This window comes from Lissotriton helveticus, chromosome 12 (genome assembly GCF_964261635.1).
Source record: "Lissotriton helveticus chromosome 12, aLisHel1.1, whole genome shotgun sequence".
Classification (NCBI taxonomy): Eukaryota; Metazoa; Chordata; class Amphibia; order Caudata; family Salamandridae; genus Lissotriton; species Lissotriton helveticus.
The window spans coordinates 169134986-169148682 of record NC_136073.1 but is presented as its reverse complement, the minus strand read 5'-3'; the positions used below and the strand labels follow the sequence as shown (position 1 = coordinate 169148682).

At 48.1% G+C, this 13697-nt stretch overlaps 1 protein-coding gene across 1 annotated transcript in view; it reads left to right on the top strand.

Annotated features, from left to right (window-relative positions):
• The first annotated feature begins 5827 nt into the window (after window positions 1-5827).
• The window catches only part of LOC144797994 (uncharacterized), a 106767-nt gene continuing 98897 nt past the window's right edge, over window positions 5828-13697 (top strand). The window contains exon 1 of the mRNA XM_078668790.1: window positions 5828-5940. Within this exon, the coding sequence (XP_078524916.1) occupies window positions 5853-5940 (88 nt within the window). The 5' untranslated portion in view covers window positions 5828-5852. The remainder of the gene's footprint in view (window positions 5941-13697) is intronic.

The window sequence follows — 13697 nt, the reverse complement described above, 5'->3', positions numbered from 1 at the left end:
CACTTCAAACAGTAAAACAGTGAAGAAACCATACAAAGAGATCCAAAACCAGGTTAGAACTTAATTGAATACAAAGAACAAGGCCAAAACAATGAAAATCCAATTAGTAGAACCGTAGATATTGATGTTTTCATCATAAATAGTGCCAACAGGAGTAAAGAACCATCTGTAGATATCTGTTTGCACCGGATCAGGACAAAGTCACAAGTTCAGGCCGACTGTGATGGAGTGCGGGCTGGCTACAGGGACCCAGTTAGGCCCACAGAGCAAAAGTACCTCTAATCCTGGTTGAAGGAGCATTGAGTGAATCTGTGGCAAAGATTCTAGCGCACTATGTGGTGGCTCATAAGGGCTCTGATGCGGAGTCAGGCGTCGTTGTTGAGGCTGCCATCGACGAGAAATGTGGAGGACTGCGCTGAGGATGCATCACATAGTGGAGGTTCCAATGTCAATGTGGGCTTTGGTGGTGATGCAAGTCTTTGCAGCAGTCCAATACAATGCAGCATCGGAGATGCATCGGTTCTGCTTGGGGTTGCTCTGCGCAGTAGAAGAGCGTCGGTTCAGTTGGTACCACAGAGAATGGCAAAGCATTTTAAGCCCACTTCCAAGGGCACAGGACTGGGGTGACACCACTTGGCCGGTAGAGTCACAGATGGCAATGTCCAAGTGCAGATGCAAGGTTGTTTGAAGCTTTTTATGTCTGTAAAACTTCAGATGAGGAGACCAGCCAACTAGCCATTGGAATCACTCTGGTTCTAGGTTCAAGAGATCTAGTCCTTCTTACCCAGGCAAGAGAGAAGCAGGCAGCAGATCAGCACAGCAGTGCAGCAGTTTCTTCAGAGAAGCAGTCCGGCAGAGTGGCAGGCCTTGTAGCAGCACAGCAGTTCTTCTTCCTGGCAGAGTATCCACCGGCCCAGAAGTGTACCAAAGTGGTGGTGTCTGAGGTCCTTGATTTGTACACAGTGGTGCCTTTGAAGTGGGGAAAAGCTTCTAGCGGCATGCTTTTGAAGTGCACAGATTCCCTGCCTTCCCTGGCTCCTGGCAAACAGGAGGGGATATGCAGTCCTTTGTGTGGAGACAGGACACCGCCTTTTCAGGTGTAAGTGAGGCTGGGCCCACCTCCTTGCTCCCATCCTGCCAGTGATGGCCCAACCAATCACACCAATGCTCCCACTGTGTATTGCTGTCTAGGCAAAACACTGCTCAGCCCTCCACAGGGCTTGGTCGCCCCACTCACTGCTGCCGCTCCTGCATGCCTTTGCCGCCTCCTGCCTGCAGATTCCTTCGCTCGCTGCCCGCTGCTCCTGGGAATTTCCCGCTGCTCCTGGGAATTTCCCGCTGCCCGCTGCTTCTTGGAATTTCCCGCCGCTGCCTTCCTGCGGCCCCGCCCCCCTGTGATTCCATTCGCCGCCCCGCTCCCGCCACCCAGCTGCTCCTCCCTCCCGGCTCCTTACTTATGACACCCCCAGAGCGACCGCGCAGCGGGAGCGCCGATTGAGCGCCGAAGGTGCGCCAAAGGTAAGCCCAACTGCGCCCGTCCGCGACTGGCCCGCGCCCAGCGCCAGGACCCCTGGCCCTCCCCGCCGAGGCAAGACGACCTGACTGACCTACGACGCCGCCACTCTCAACGCACTCAATGCCGGCCGGACCCTCGCCTGCTGCCGAGCCACCCCGAGACGCACCCACGGACCCTTCACCTGCTGCACCTGCAAGTTCACCTGCCTCCGAACCTGCCCCGCATCCGCCAAGACAAACACCAGCAGCAACCACCTCAAGTGCATCCTGATCAACACCTGCTCCGTCCACAGACACGCCGTGGAACTCTGGAACCTCCTCGACACTACATCACCGGACGTCGCCTTCCTCACGGAAACCTGGATGAACGCTTCCTCTGCACCCGACATCGCCATCGCCATCCCGGACGGGTACAAAATCATCAGGAGGGACCGCATCAACCAGACCGGAGGTGGCATCGCCATCGTCCACAGGAACACCATCCGCATCACGACCGACGCCAACGACTCCTTCGCCGCAGCCGAACATCTCCACTTCCAGATTCACACCGACCCTAAGACGACCCTCAGAGGCACCCTCGTCTACAGACCCCCGGGACCACACACACAATTCAGCGAAGACATCACAGACTTCATCAGCCTGCACGCCTTCCCCTCCACTGACTACATCCTCCTCAGGGACCTCAACTTCCACCTGGAGAACAACAAGGACCGCAACACCACCGCCCTGCTGGAAAACCTCGCCAACCTCGGACTCAAGCAACTGGTCAACACCCCCACCCACTACGCCGGCCACACGCTGGATCCCGTCTTCTCTTCCAGCAAGTACATCACCTTCAGCCACGCCACCGGACTCCACTGGACCGACCACAGCTGCGTCCACTTCAGCTTCAAAAGATCCACGACCCACCACCACCTGCAACAGGTACCTCACAGGAATTGGAGCAAGATCACCGCAGACCAGCTCACACCTCCCTCAGCCAGAGCCCACCCGCCAACACAACGGACCCCAACGAAGCAGCCCGCAACTTCACACAGTGGCTGACTGCCTGCGCCGATGACCTCGCGCCACTAAAGAACCCTCTCAGCAGACCCAGAAGCAAGAAGGCATCCTGGTTCACCGACGACCTCAAGGACTCCAAGAAGACCTGCCGCACCCTCGAGAAAGCCTGGCTCCTCGACCGGACCACCGACAACATGACCGCCCTCAAACACGCTACCCGCAAGCACCACCAGCTCATCCGCACCACCAAGAAGAAATCCCTGAAGGAACGACTGGACAACAACGCCCACGACAGCAAAGAGCTCTTCACTATCGTCAAGGAGTTCTCCAACCCCAGCACCGGCACCAACGACATCACTCCGTCACAAGACCTCTGCGACTCCCTCGCCTCGTTCTTCCACCGCAAGATCGCCGACATCCATAACAGCTTCGGCGCCCCACCCACGCACCCAACCGTCGAACCAACGCCCCACACCGCCACCCTTCGCACCTGGACCACGGTGACCACCGAAGACACAGCCCGCACGATGAACACCATCCACTCTGGATCACCGACCGACCCCTGCCCACACCACGTCTTCAACAAGGCTGACTCCACCATCGCACCCCAACTCCGGAACATCATCAACGCCTCCTTCAACACCGCCACCTTCCCGGAGAGCTGGAAGCACGCCGAGATCAGCGCCCTCCTGAAGAAACCTACAGCGGACCCCACCGATCTCAAAAACTTCCGCCCCATCTCGCTCCTCCCTTTTCCACAGCACCGAGACCGCCCTCATCGCAGCCACCGACGACATCCGGACCCTGCTCGACAAGGGGGAAACAGTGGCACTCATCCTCCTGGACCTCTCCGCTGCGTTCGACACGGTCTGCCACCGCACCCTAGTCCAGCGCCTCAGCAACATCGGTATCCAAGAGAAGGCACTGGAGTGGATCATCTCATTCCTCACCGGAAGAACACAAAGAGTCCGCCTCCCCCCGTTTCGCACCGAGGCCACCGAAGTCATCTGCGGCGTCCCGCAAGGATCTTCACTCAGCCCCACCCTCTTCAACATCTACATGAAACCTCTCGCAGCCATCGCACGCCAGCACAACCTCAACATCATCTCTTACGCCGACGACACCCAGCTGATCCTCTCCCTCACCAGAGACCCCGACACCGCCAGAACCTGCCTACACGAAGGGATGAAAGACGTCGCCAAGTGGATGAAGGACAGCCGCCTGAAACTGAACTCGGACAAGACTGAAGTCCTCATCCTGGGATCTTCGCCCTCCGCCTGGGACGACTCCTGGTGGCCCCCAGCCATGGGCACCGCACCCAAGCCAACCGACCACGCACGCAACCTGGGCTTCATCCTGGACCCCTCCCTCTCGATGACCAGACAAGTCAACGCCGTCTCCTCATCGTGCTTCAACACCCTAAGTATGCTTCGCAAGATCTTCCGCTGGATCCCGACCGAGACCAGGAAGACTGTCACCCAGGCACTCGTCACCAGCTGACTGGACTACGGAAACGCCCTCTACGCCGGAACCACAGCCAAGCTACAGAAAAGACTCCAGCGCATCCAGAACGCCTCCGCCCGACTCATCCTGGATGTCCCCCGACGCAGCCACATCTCCAGCCACCTGAGGAACCTGCACTGGCTCCCCGTCGACAAGAGGATCACGTTCCGGCTCCTCACCCACGCACACAAGTCTCTCCACGACCTGGGCCCCAAGTACCTCAACGACCGCCTGACCTTCTACACGCCCACCCGCCAGCTACGGTCCACCAGCCTCGCCCTCGCAGCCGTACCACGCATCCGAAGAGCCACCGCCGGAGGAAGATCCTTCTCTTACCTGGCTGCCAAGACTTGGAACTCCCTCCCCATCCACCTTCGGCGGACCCAGGACCATCTCCCCTTCAGGAAACAACTCAAGACCTGGCTGTTCGAGCAGTAGCATACCCCTCCCCCCAAGCGCCTTGAGACCCTCCCGGGTGAGTAGTGCGCTATACAAATGGCATGATTGATTGATTGATTGATAGGAGGAGCACACAAAGCCCAACTGCCAACTATACACAGCATATACATGAACACTATACATGAAGCACTACCCTGCTCTAAGAGGCTCCGGTCCAGTACGAGAACCACTACCCTACTCCAAGATGCAACATTCTAGTACATGATGCACTACACTACACCGAGGCATCATTCTACTACATGAAGTACTACCCTAATCTAAGAGGCATCATTCTAGTAAATGAGACACTACCCTACTGTAAGAGGCATCTTTCTAGTATATTAAACACTACCACAGTATAAACATACCCATCTGAGAACTGCTTCCCTACTATATGAAGCACTACCATATATTACATAATACTAGCATTGTAAGTGAAGTACAATATGATACATTTATTTTTAATTTATTTATGTTTATGTAGGGGTCCAACAAAGCACTAGTTGTCACTTAAGATAACGTTGCGGTGCTGAGGCATACACAAAACGCAGTGTAAGTAGTAGGCAAAGAGTCCAGTGGGATGAAATGAACAGCCCTATCCTACATCCTTAGATCACAGGAAGGGAAACATCCTTTATCACACAGTCTCAACAACAGCCTTCCTTTACAATGCAGGCACTACCCTGACTGCGACGTTACCACACATTCCTATAACTCGCAAGCCATTACAACGACTTGCTTCAGGGTGTTGGACTGGTGTTGGATATTAAGTCCAACACCTTCCCTAATGATACACCCACTGGAGTTGGAAGAATAATATACGTTATTCGAAAGTCCGGCGCCCCCATATGCCAAGTCGTTGTTATGACTTGCGTGGTAAAGGAACACATAGTAACATCATAGTCAGGGTAGTGACTGCGTTCTCAAGGCATGCATGGTAGATGCATGCGTGGTTCCGTTATACATCCTTGCAGGAAGGCTTCAGACAAATTAAATGCTATTCTTATGGAAAAGGCATGGTACAGGTATTTCAAACCAATTGTGTATTAAACACTATTTCTCTTTACGAGACATCGCCAAAGTATATAAAGATCCCCCTTAGCGTGCATGGCCATAGCATAGTCTATATGGCTAGACTTGTTTACGAAACCCTGGAATAGTGTGTAATTGGTGTAAATTTGTGCTGCGCGTAATGAGAGGCACATGATGTGATGAGGGAAGTTCTGACGCCTATCCTTGTCGCCCTTTGCCCCCTCCAGGCACATCTCTTTGTTAATGAGTGCCTAGCCTACCGCCTGTAATCAAGATAGGAGTAACAGCCCTGCCATAAAGGCATAAATATAGCTAGCTCGGATATCCCATCCTCACTGAGCCTTATCTCCAGGAGAGCGCGCATGCCTCCGCGTGCGGAAGCCAGGATGAAGACCCTAGGAGCCCTCCTTCTCTTCAGCCTGCTCTCCAGCAGCACGCCCAACATGACAGGTGGGTGGGACTGAGAGTTTGTGGTCTCCTACCCTGCCAGAGCACCCCTTTCTACTTTCTGAGACCCTCTGGAGCTATCTAAGAGGATCTACCATTTGCTTTTTTTTCCTGGTGCCTGCCTGATGCATTTGGATCACAACAATGTAGCATCCTGGGATTTGTGATCTTGGTGTTGCTGCCCTCTGTCATGAGCTGCCATCTTTGATCGGGGTTTGTGATGGTCATTCTTTCTCTCTTATGCATAAGGTTTACAATAAACAAACTGTGTCTCTAGCTAAAGTCTTTATGGTTGGGCTTGTCATACGCTACCCATTATCTGTGGGTATGGGTTGGTCATACTATGTATTTTTTATTGGGGTTTGATATGGCCATACTCTGTTTCCTATAATTGGAGATGATAAAGATACAATCTTCTCTCTTTTGGGTTGAGGTGGTCTTGTGTTGTCTGCTTTAATAAGGGGTCGAGGTGGTACTCTTTTATTGGGGGTTGGGTGGTGCTATGCGATTCCTTGTCATTGCTGTCTGGGCAATCTATACACACCTGTCTTCTTTGTTTAGGGACTGTAATGACTGCATAAGTTCATTTTATTCAATCTAGGAATAGTCATGCTGTGCATGTTGGTTTTGATTGACACACATTGTCTACCTTCGAGTAGAATTTATGCTTTGAAATACCCTGTTGTACTTCATTAGAGTCGGAGGTTGCTGTACGTTGCCCCATTATTTGTGATCTAAGAGGATTATTTGTTGATTTAGTTTTTTATTGGGGTTTCAGGTGGTCATACTCACATTTCTTTATTCAGGACTCAAGCAATTCATTATTCATAAACTGGGCTCTGTTATTTTTGTCAGGGCGATTGGAATTATGGGGCAAGGGAAGACCACATCATCTCACCGGGTTAACTAAATCATGCAACAGGAGGAAGCAAATTATGTGGTATAATGCGGTACATTTTGTGGCAGCATTAATGCAACATTTTGTCGTTCTTAAATGTTAATACTATATCGGCAAACACATCATCTCTATTAGTATCAGTTAAACAAATAAATACAGTAATCAGGTAATAAAAGGTGTGCGAGACAAAGGGCTGGTCATTGCGCACAAGAGGCGCGGCAGTGTTTATATGAACTATTGATCCATTTGAGTGAGAAACTTTTTTGTTAATATGTGCAAATTATAAAGAAAATATGGATTCTGTGTCAAGTGGAAAAAGATACCGGGGCGTCAGAATGGCATATCCCAGTGGCCCCCAGAATATGTGTTGGAGAGGCACGCTAGTATTTCACATCGTTTGACGTGGGCATTGCTGCACTCTGCGCCAATTGGTTGGTTAATGGGCTAACTCCTACTCCTTCTCTTGTGAGTTGGGTTTGGACTGGTCACAGATGTGGCTCTGTGATCAGGGACTCAGGCGGCCACCCTGAGCCACTTCCTTAGCTTCAGGGCCGTCATGAAGAATTTGTGGACCGGGTCTCAAATTATATTTTAGGGGCACATATTAAGAAAAATATATATATGACCCATTTTCAAAGAATGTATGCCCTCCTGATGCCAGACAATATTAAATTATGTGTTAAAGTTTCTGAAACAGGAATATCCAAAAACAGCTTCAAGCTCAAGCTGCCTGGCGTCCACCAGCGAAATAGTGAAATGTATGTATGTATGTATGTATGTATGTATATGTGTATGTGTGTGTGTATATGTGTATGTGTGTGTGTATATGTGTGTGTATGTATGTTTGTGTGTGTATGTATGTATGTATGTGTGGATGTATATATGCATGTGCATGCATGTATGTGTGTATGTATGTATGCATGTGCGTATGTGTGCATGTATGTGTGTATGTAAGTATGCATGTGTGTATGTATGTGTGTATGTATGTGAATGTATGTATGTATATGTGTATGTGTGTGTGTATATGCGTATGTATGTATGTTTGTGTGTGTATGTATGTATGTATGTGTGGATGTAAATATGCATGTGTATGCATGTGTGTGTATGTATGTATGCATGTATGTAAGTATGTATGCATGTGCGTATGTGTGCATGTATGTGTGTATATATGTATGTATGTGTGTATGTATGTGTGTGTATGTGTATGTATGTGTGTATGTATGCATGTATGTATGTGTTTGTTTATGTATGTGTGTATGTAAGTATATGTGTATGTATGTATGTGTGTGTGTGTGTGTATGTATGTATGTAGGTATTTATGTATGTATGTGTGCATTTATGTATGTGTATGTATGTATGTATGTATGTATGTATCTAAATTGTTTTTATCTTACAACAATGTCTTACATGGGATCTAATGTTTAGCACCCTGTCCCTCCCAGTGCAGGAAAGACAAAAAAAGGTGAATTGCTTTATATTTAGTTGACCCGTGCTTTATATTAGATTATGACAAATGCACATAGCACTTACATCGGTAACTTTATTTGCTGAATATTCTTAATTACAAATGAATCGACCTGCACAACTGGCTTTCTCTCTGCAGTAGAGTCAATCATTGTGCTGCCTCCTGGGTTTTCTGGATCGGGTGGGATCTAATAGCATTCTCTCAATTCCCCTGCTTTGTCCCCAAACTCCTCTTTCTGTGTGTGTTCACTTCTCAGCCTAGACGATGATCACCAGCTTTGAATAAGGGAAATAGGAGGCTGCAGGAGAGAGTAGAGAGCGGAGGTCGAGAGAGGTGAGGTGAGGAGGGGTTGAAAGAAAGGTAAAGAGAGTGAGCTACAGAGAGGTGGAGAGGGCAGTAAGAGAGAGGAAGAGAGATGAGGCTGGAGAGAGGTGAGGTACAGAGAGGTGGAGAGGGCAGTAAGAGAGAGGAAGAGAGATGAGGCTGGAGAGAGGTGAGGTACAGAGAGGTGGAGAGGGCAGTAAGAGAGAGGAAGAGAGATGAGGCTGGAGAGAGGTGAGGTACAGAGAGGTGGAGAGGGCAGTAAGAGAGAGGAAGAGAGATGAGGCTGGAGAGAGGTGAGGTACAGAGAGGTGGAGAGGGCAGTAAGAGAGAGGAAGAGAGATGAGGCTGGAGAGAGGTGAGGTACAGAGAGGTGGAGAGGGCAGTAAGAGAGAGGAAGAGAGATGAGGCTGGAGAGAGGTGAGGTACAGAGAGGTGGAGAGGGCAGTAAGAGAGAGGAAGAGAGATGAGGCTGGAGAGAGGTGAGGTACAGAGAGGTGGAGAGGGCAGTAAGAGAGAGGAAGAGAGATGAGGCTGGAGAGAGGTGAGGTACAGAGAGGTGGAGAGGGCAGTAAGAGAGAGGAAGAGAGATGAGGCTGGAGAGAGGTGAGGTACAGAGAGGTGGAGAGGGCAGTAAGAGAGAGGAAGAGAGATGAGGCTGGAGAGAGGTGAGGTACAGAGAGGTGGAGAGGGCAGTAAGAGAGAGGAAGAGAGATGAGGCTGGAGAGAGGTGAGGTAAATAGAGGGAGATACTGGAAGGTGACATGGAAACACTGAGGTGTCAGGACGACAGTGAGGTAGAGGGAGATGAGGTACAGAGAAGGAGCTGAGAGGTAGAGCTAGATACAAAGAGTGGAGCACAGACAGGTGATGGTGTGAGAGACAGGCAGAGAGAGAGAGAGGCACTGAAAGGTGAGGTGGAGATAATTAAGGTAAAGTCGAGATGAGAGGTGCAAAGATGTCGGAGAGATGGGTGAGGTAAAGAAGAGAGGTGAAGTAAGGATAGGTATATGAGACCGAAAGATATATGAGGCAGCGGGAGAGTTAGAAGTCATAGAGAGAGGTGAAAGAAGAGAAAAGAGGCAATAGAGAAGTGGGTTAGATGGTTTGATTTTGGCATTGGTGATATAGAGAGAGATGCAATAGAGGAAGACAGACCGCCAGAGAGAGAAGTGAAGTAGAGATAGATGAGGCCGAGAGAAGAGAGGAAGAGAGAGAGAAGCAAGAAGGAAGTAAGAGTAAGTTAAGGGAAGTAGAAATAGAGAGAGAGAACAGGAAATGTAAATAAAGTGGTGAGAGAGAGATGATAAAGCAAGAGACAGGTGACACAGTGGAAGAGAGAGAGATAGAAAGGAAGAGGGTGGTGAGGTGGGGATAGTGAGAGACTGACAGAGTCAAAATAGAGGAAGTCAGGGAGAGGGAGAGACAATAAGATAAAGATGAGAGATAGTCTTGCAAGGTGGGGGCTGGGCAAGTGCACATTTCACCCTTGCCTTAAAACCCCTATGACTGGCTTCGGGATGACCACACTCCCTCACCTTTGACTGTTCTTTCAGGTGTCCTTACTCAGTTCCTTCTGATTGGGATCTAGTTGGTTATATTTCGATGCCTGTGGCTGGGGCTGGTATCTGCATATTCTTGTTCCACAAGATCAATGATTTAAGGTTTGAGATGGCTGCGCGTTTATCGCTTGTCATTGAGGGTTGGGTGGTTGGACGCTGCCCTTGTGATTAGGATTTAGAACCATTCTTCTCAATCACTTATTATTAGTCGTTAGGTTTTGGGGTGCAATAGGATTAGGGGTGCGGTTTGACTATGATTTGCGTTGAATAAACCTTGGCCCTGCTCAAACAATTTGTGAAAGCTTTAATCACAGGGTCATTGTTAATCCATCCCAGGACTTGGGTTGGACCGACTATCTACTGTCTACTATGACTGTTTTAGAGTGTCGGGTGTCGGTGCCATGTTCCCTTATATCAGCATTTGGAATGGTTCTTGTATAGCATGGGTACTCACAAATATTTACAAAGGGGCCAACAAATGTCTGTGGTGCGACCGATAGCCGTAAGGTGGTGGCCTGGGAGTATGACAGGGGGAGGGCCAAGGTGGGTGTAGTGCCAGTGAATGATGCATATCTAGTGGATGAATTGGACAATGTGAAACCAGAAAACCTGGGATGAATCTCGGCTTCCCCACTTGACCAAATAGTGTGATCCTAGGCAATTGCTTTATTTCACTTTGCCTCCTTTTTCTTCATATCACATGTAAGATCACCTCAAAACACATAACTTCACAAAGTGCACTTTACGAACGCTTCTCTTATGTTTGATTTGATACGCTATAATGTTGTCCATGTACAATAGCAACCGAGGCCACCCAGAGGGTGCACATGACAACTGACTTCACTATTGCCATGGTTGTGAGGGTGGGAAACTATGAATGTTTCTAAAATTCGGTTTGACACATCACTTTAAATAAATACTTCTCATTGAACTGATATAATCTGATGTACTAAGGAGAAACACTTTTGCATGGTAATGCAATACACTTTTTGAGTTTTGAAGAGATCTTGTCATATGTTTGAACGTTTGCTTTAAAATGTCTTTAAAAATGGTGTGCCTAAAGTTAAGTGGTACAGGACAACCTCTTTTCCTCTTTCCCATTAGATCAGTAAATGCAGACATAAATGTTTGCCAGTTTATTTAGCATCTTTTTATTGTTAGTGCTGAGTCGAGTAAACAGCAGCCCAGTGCTTCTGTTGACCAGGGGTCTGCATGTAAAGGTCAGGAGGGCCGCATGCGGCCCCCGGGCCGTACTTTGAGTATCATTGAGTGTGCGCGGACTCTGCTTTGTGTTGCCTTGCTTACTATCCCTTGTCAGCATTTAAAACGACTGTACCTTATTCCTTGTGTAATCCAATGCTATCTACTATTTCCAAGCCCTCCTTACAGTGTGCAATACATCCTAATACAAAAATAAGTGACTAGTTTGTCAAATAATCCTATAATAGAGAGTATAGGCTCAGGCTTGTGTTGAGTTTTCACACACATCAGAGTATCACTGAGGTGTATACACTTGTTCCAAGTTAAATTCTTTTTTCACCAGGCCATAACCTCTATTCTTAACACCAGTCTAGCCCCTGGCAAAAAGGACATGGCAGTCCTGGAGCCCTGAGGATCAGAGTGAGGGGTTTAATGGCAGTTCCAAAAGGGTCACCCAGTGGGATTTTTACCAAGTACTTGCTTTTTTCTGTAACCTAGTTAACAACTTTGGTGACTTAATAGTTGTCATTTATGGAGTATACTTACACATAATACTGCATGATAAAAATATGATTTGGTTCACATCCAAGAAAACTGGTACTTTGATAAACGTAAAATGATAACGTGAATACCTGGCATAAGAGGAGGTGTGATCTTGCTTAGCATGGGAATATTTTACCTGGATTGACTGGGTCTATGAAAGGGCTACTGAAATTATTTCAAAGTGTACACATGTTTTTATTACGCAAACTAGTTTTAAGAAATTCCTGCTGACTGGTCTTTGCAGAGTTTCCACTTTTCCCTTTGATTTCAATGTTTTCCTCGTGACTACTAAACTGGTACTGAAACTGAGGGGCTTATTTTTGAGCCCTTGCGTCACTTTTGTGCGGCCGATGCGTCACTTTTTGTGCTGTAAAAAAATGCGCCTTGTTGCACCATATTTACAAAGTGATGCATCTAGGTAGATGCGTCACTTTGTAAACCCCTGCGCCACATTATACCTGCGCCAGGTATATTGGGCCTCATTTATGAAAAGTGACGCATTACTGCATGAAAACAGCGGTGCATCACTTTTCACTGTGCCCTCCTTGCGACACAAATGATGCGTCAATTTGCAGTATGACGCATCATGTCGCAAGGAGTTACAGATACGTTAGTATTTCTGACGTATCTGTAGGCACAAAATGACGCATTGCTGGAGTGTGTCACAAAAGTGACGCAACTCTAGCAATGGGTCATTACACATGGGCAAGTCCCAAGTGAAATATGCCTGCGTCAGTCTTCAGGCATAAGATATTGACACATTTGGGTCCTATAAGTGACTCCTATGACCCATTCTTGCGTCGGAACCCCCCACCCCCCTGCATACATTATACCTGGCATAGGTATAATGTGGCGCAGGGGTTAACAAATTGACGTATCTGCCTAGATGCATCACTTTGTAAATATGGTGCAACAAGACACATTTTTTACGCCGCTGGTGCGTCACACAAGTGACGCAAGGGCTCATAAATTAGCCCCAATGTATGCAAGAATGGGTCATAGAAGTGATGCAGTGAAATCTATAAGATTTCACGGCGCCACTTCTAGGACCCAAATACGTCAATATCTTATGCCTGCCTCATGGCAGGCGTAACACTGACGCAGGCAAACTTCACATGAGACTTGTCCATGTGTAATGACCCATTGCTAGAGTGGCGTAACTTTTGTGACACACTCCAGCAACGCGTCATTTTTGCACCAACAGATACATCAGAACTACTGACGTATTTGTAACTCCTTGCGACATGATGCGTCATACTGTAAATGGGACGCATCATTGGTATCGCAAGGAGGGCACAATGAAAAGTGACGCATCGTTGTTTTCTCGTAGCGATGTGTCACTTTTCATAAATGAGGCCCTGAATGCATTATCTTTTTCACACAGGTGACTTTAATAAGTGCACAGTACACAAACAGGTTTACAGCAGAGCCAACAAGGTTTCCTGTAATGATTTTTTGGCTACAATATCTTTTTTTTTTTTTTTTTTGTGAAGATGGGGTGTCTGCAATTTTAAAGGCAAAGTAAAATTCATAAGACAGTTCTATATCAAATCAAAACAAATCAATGTTAGGCGTGTTCTCACGTTTCATGTGCTATTTAAAAAACATGCAGAATGATGGTATCCAGGAATTCACGTGACCTACATTTTTTAACAATGCTTGGCAAATGATTCTACAAAACTTTATGGGGCAGATTTATGAAGGCCTTGCGCCGCCGGTGCGTCATTTTTAAACATGGGAAAAAGTGACGCACCAGCGGCGCAAGGCCTTC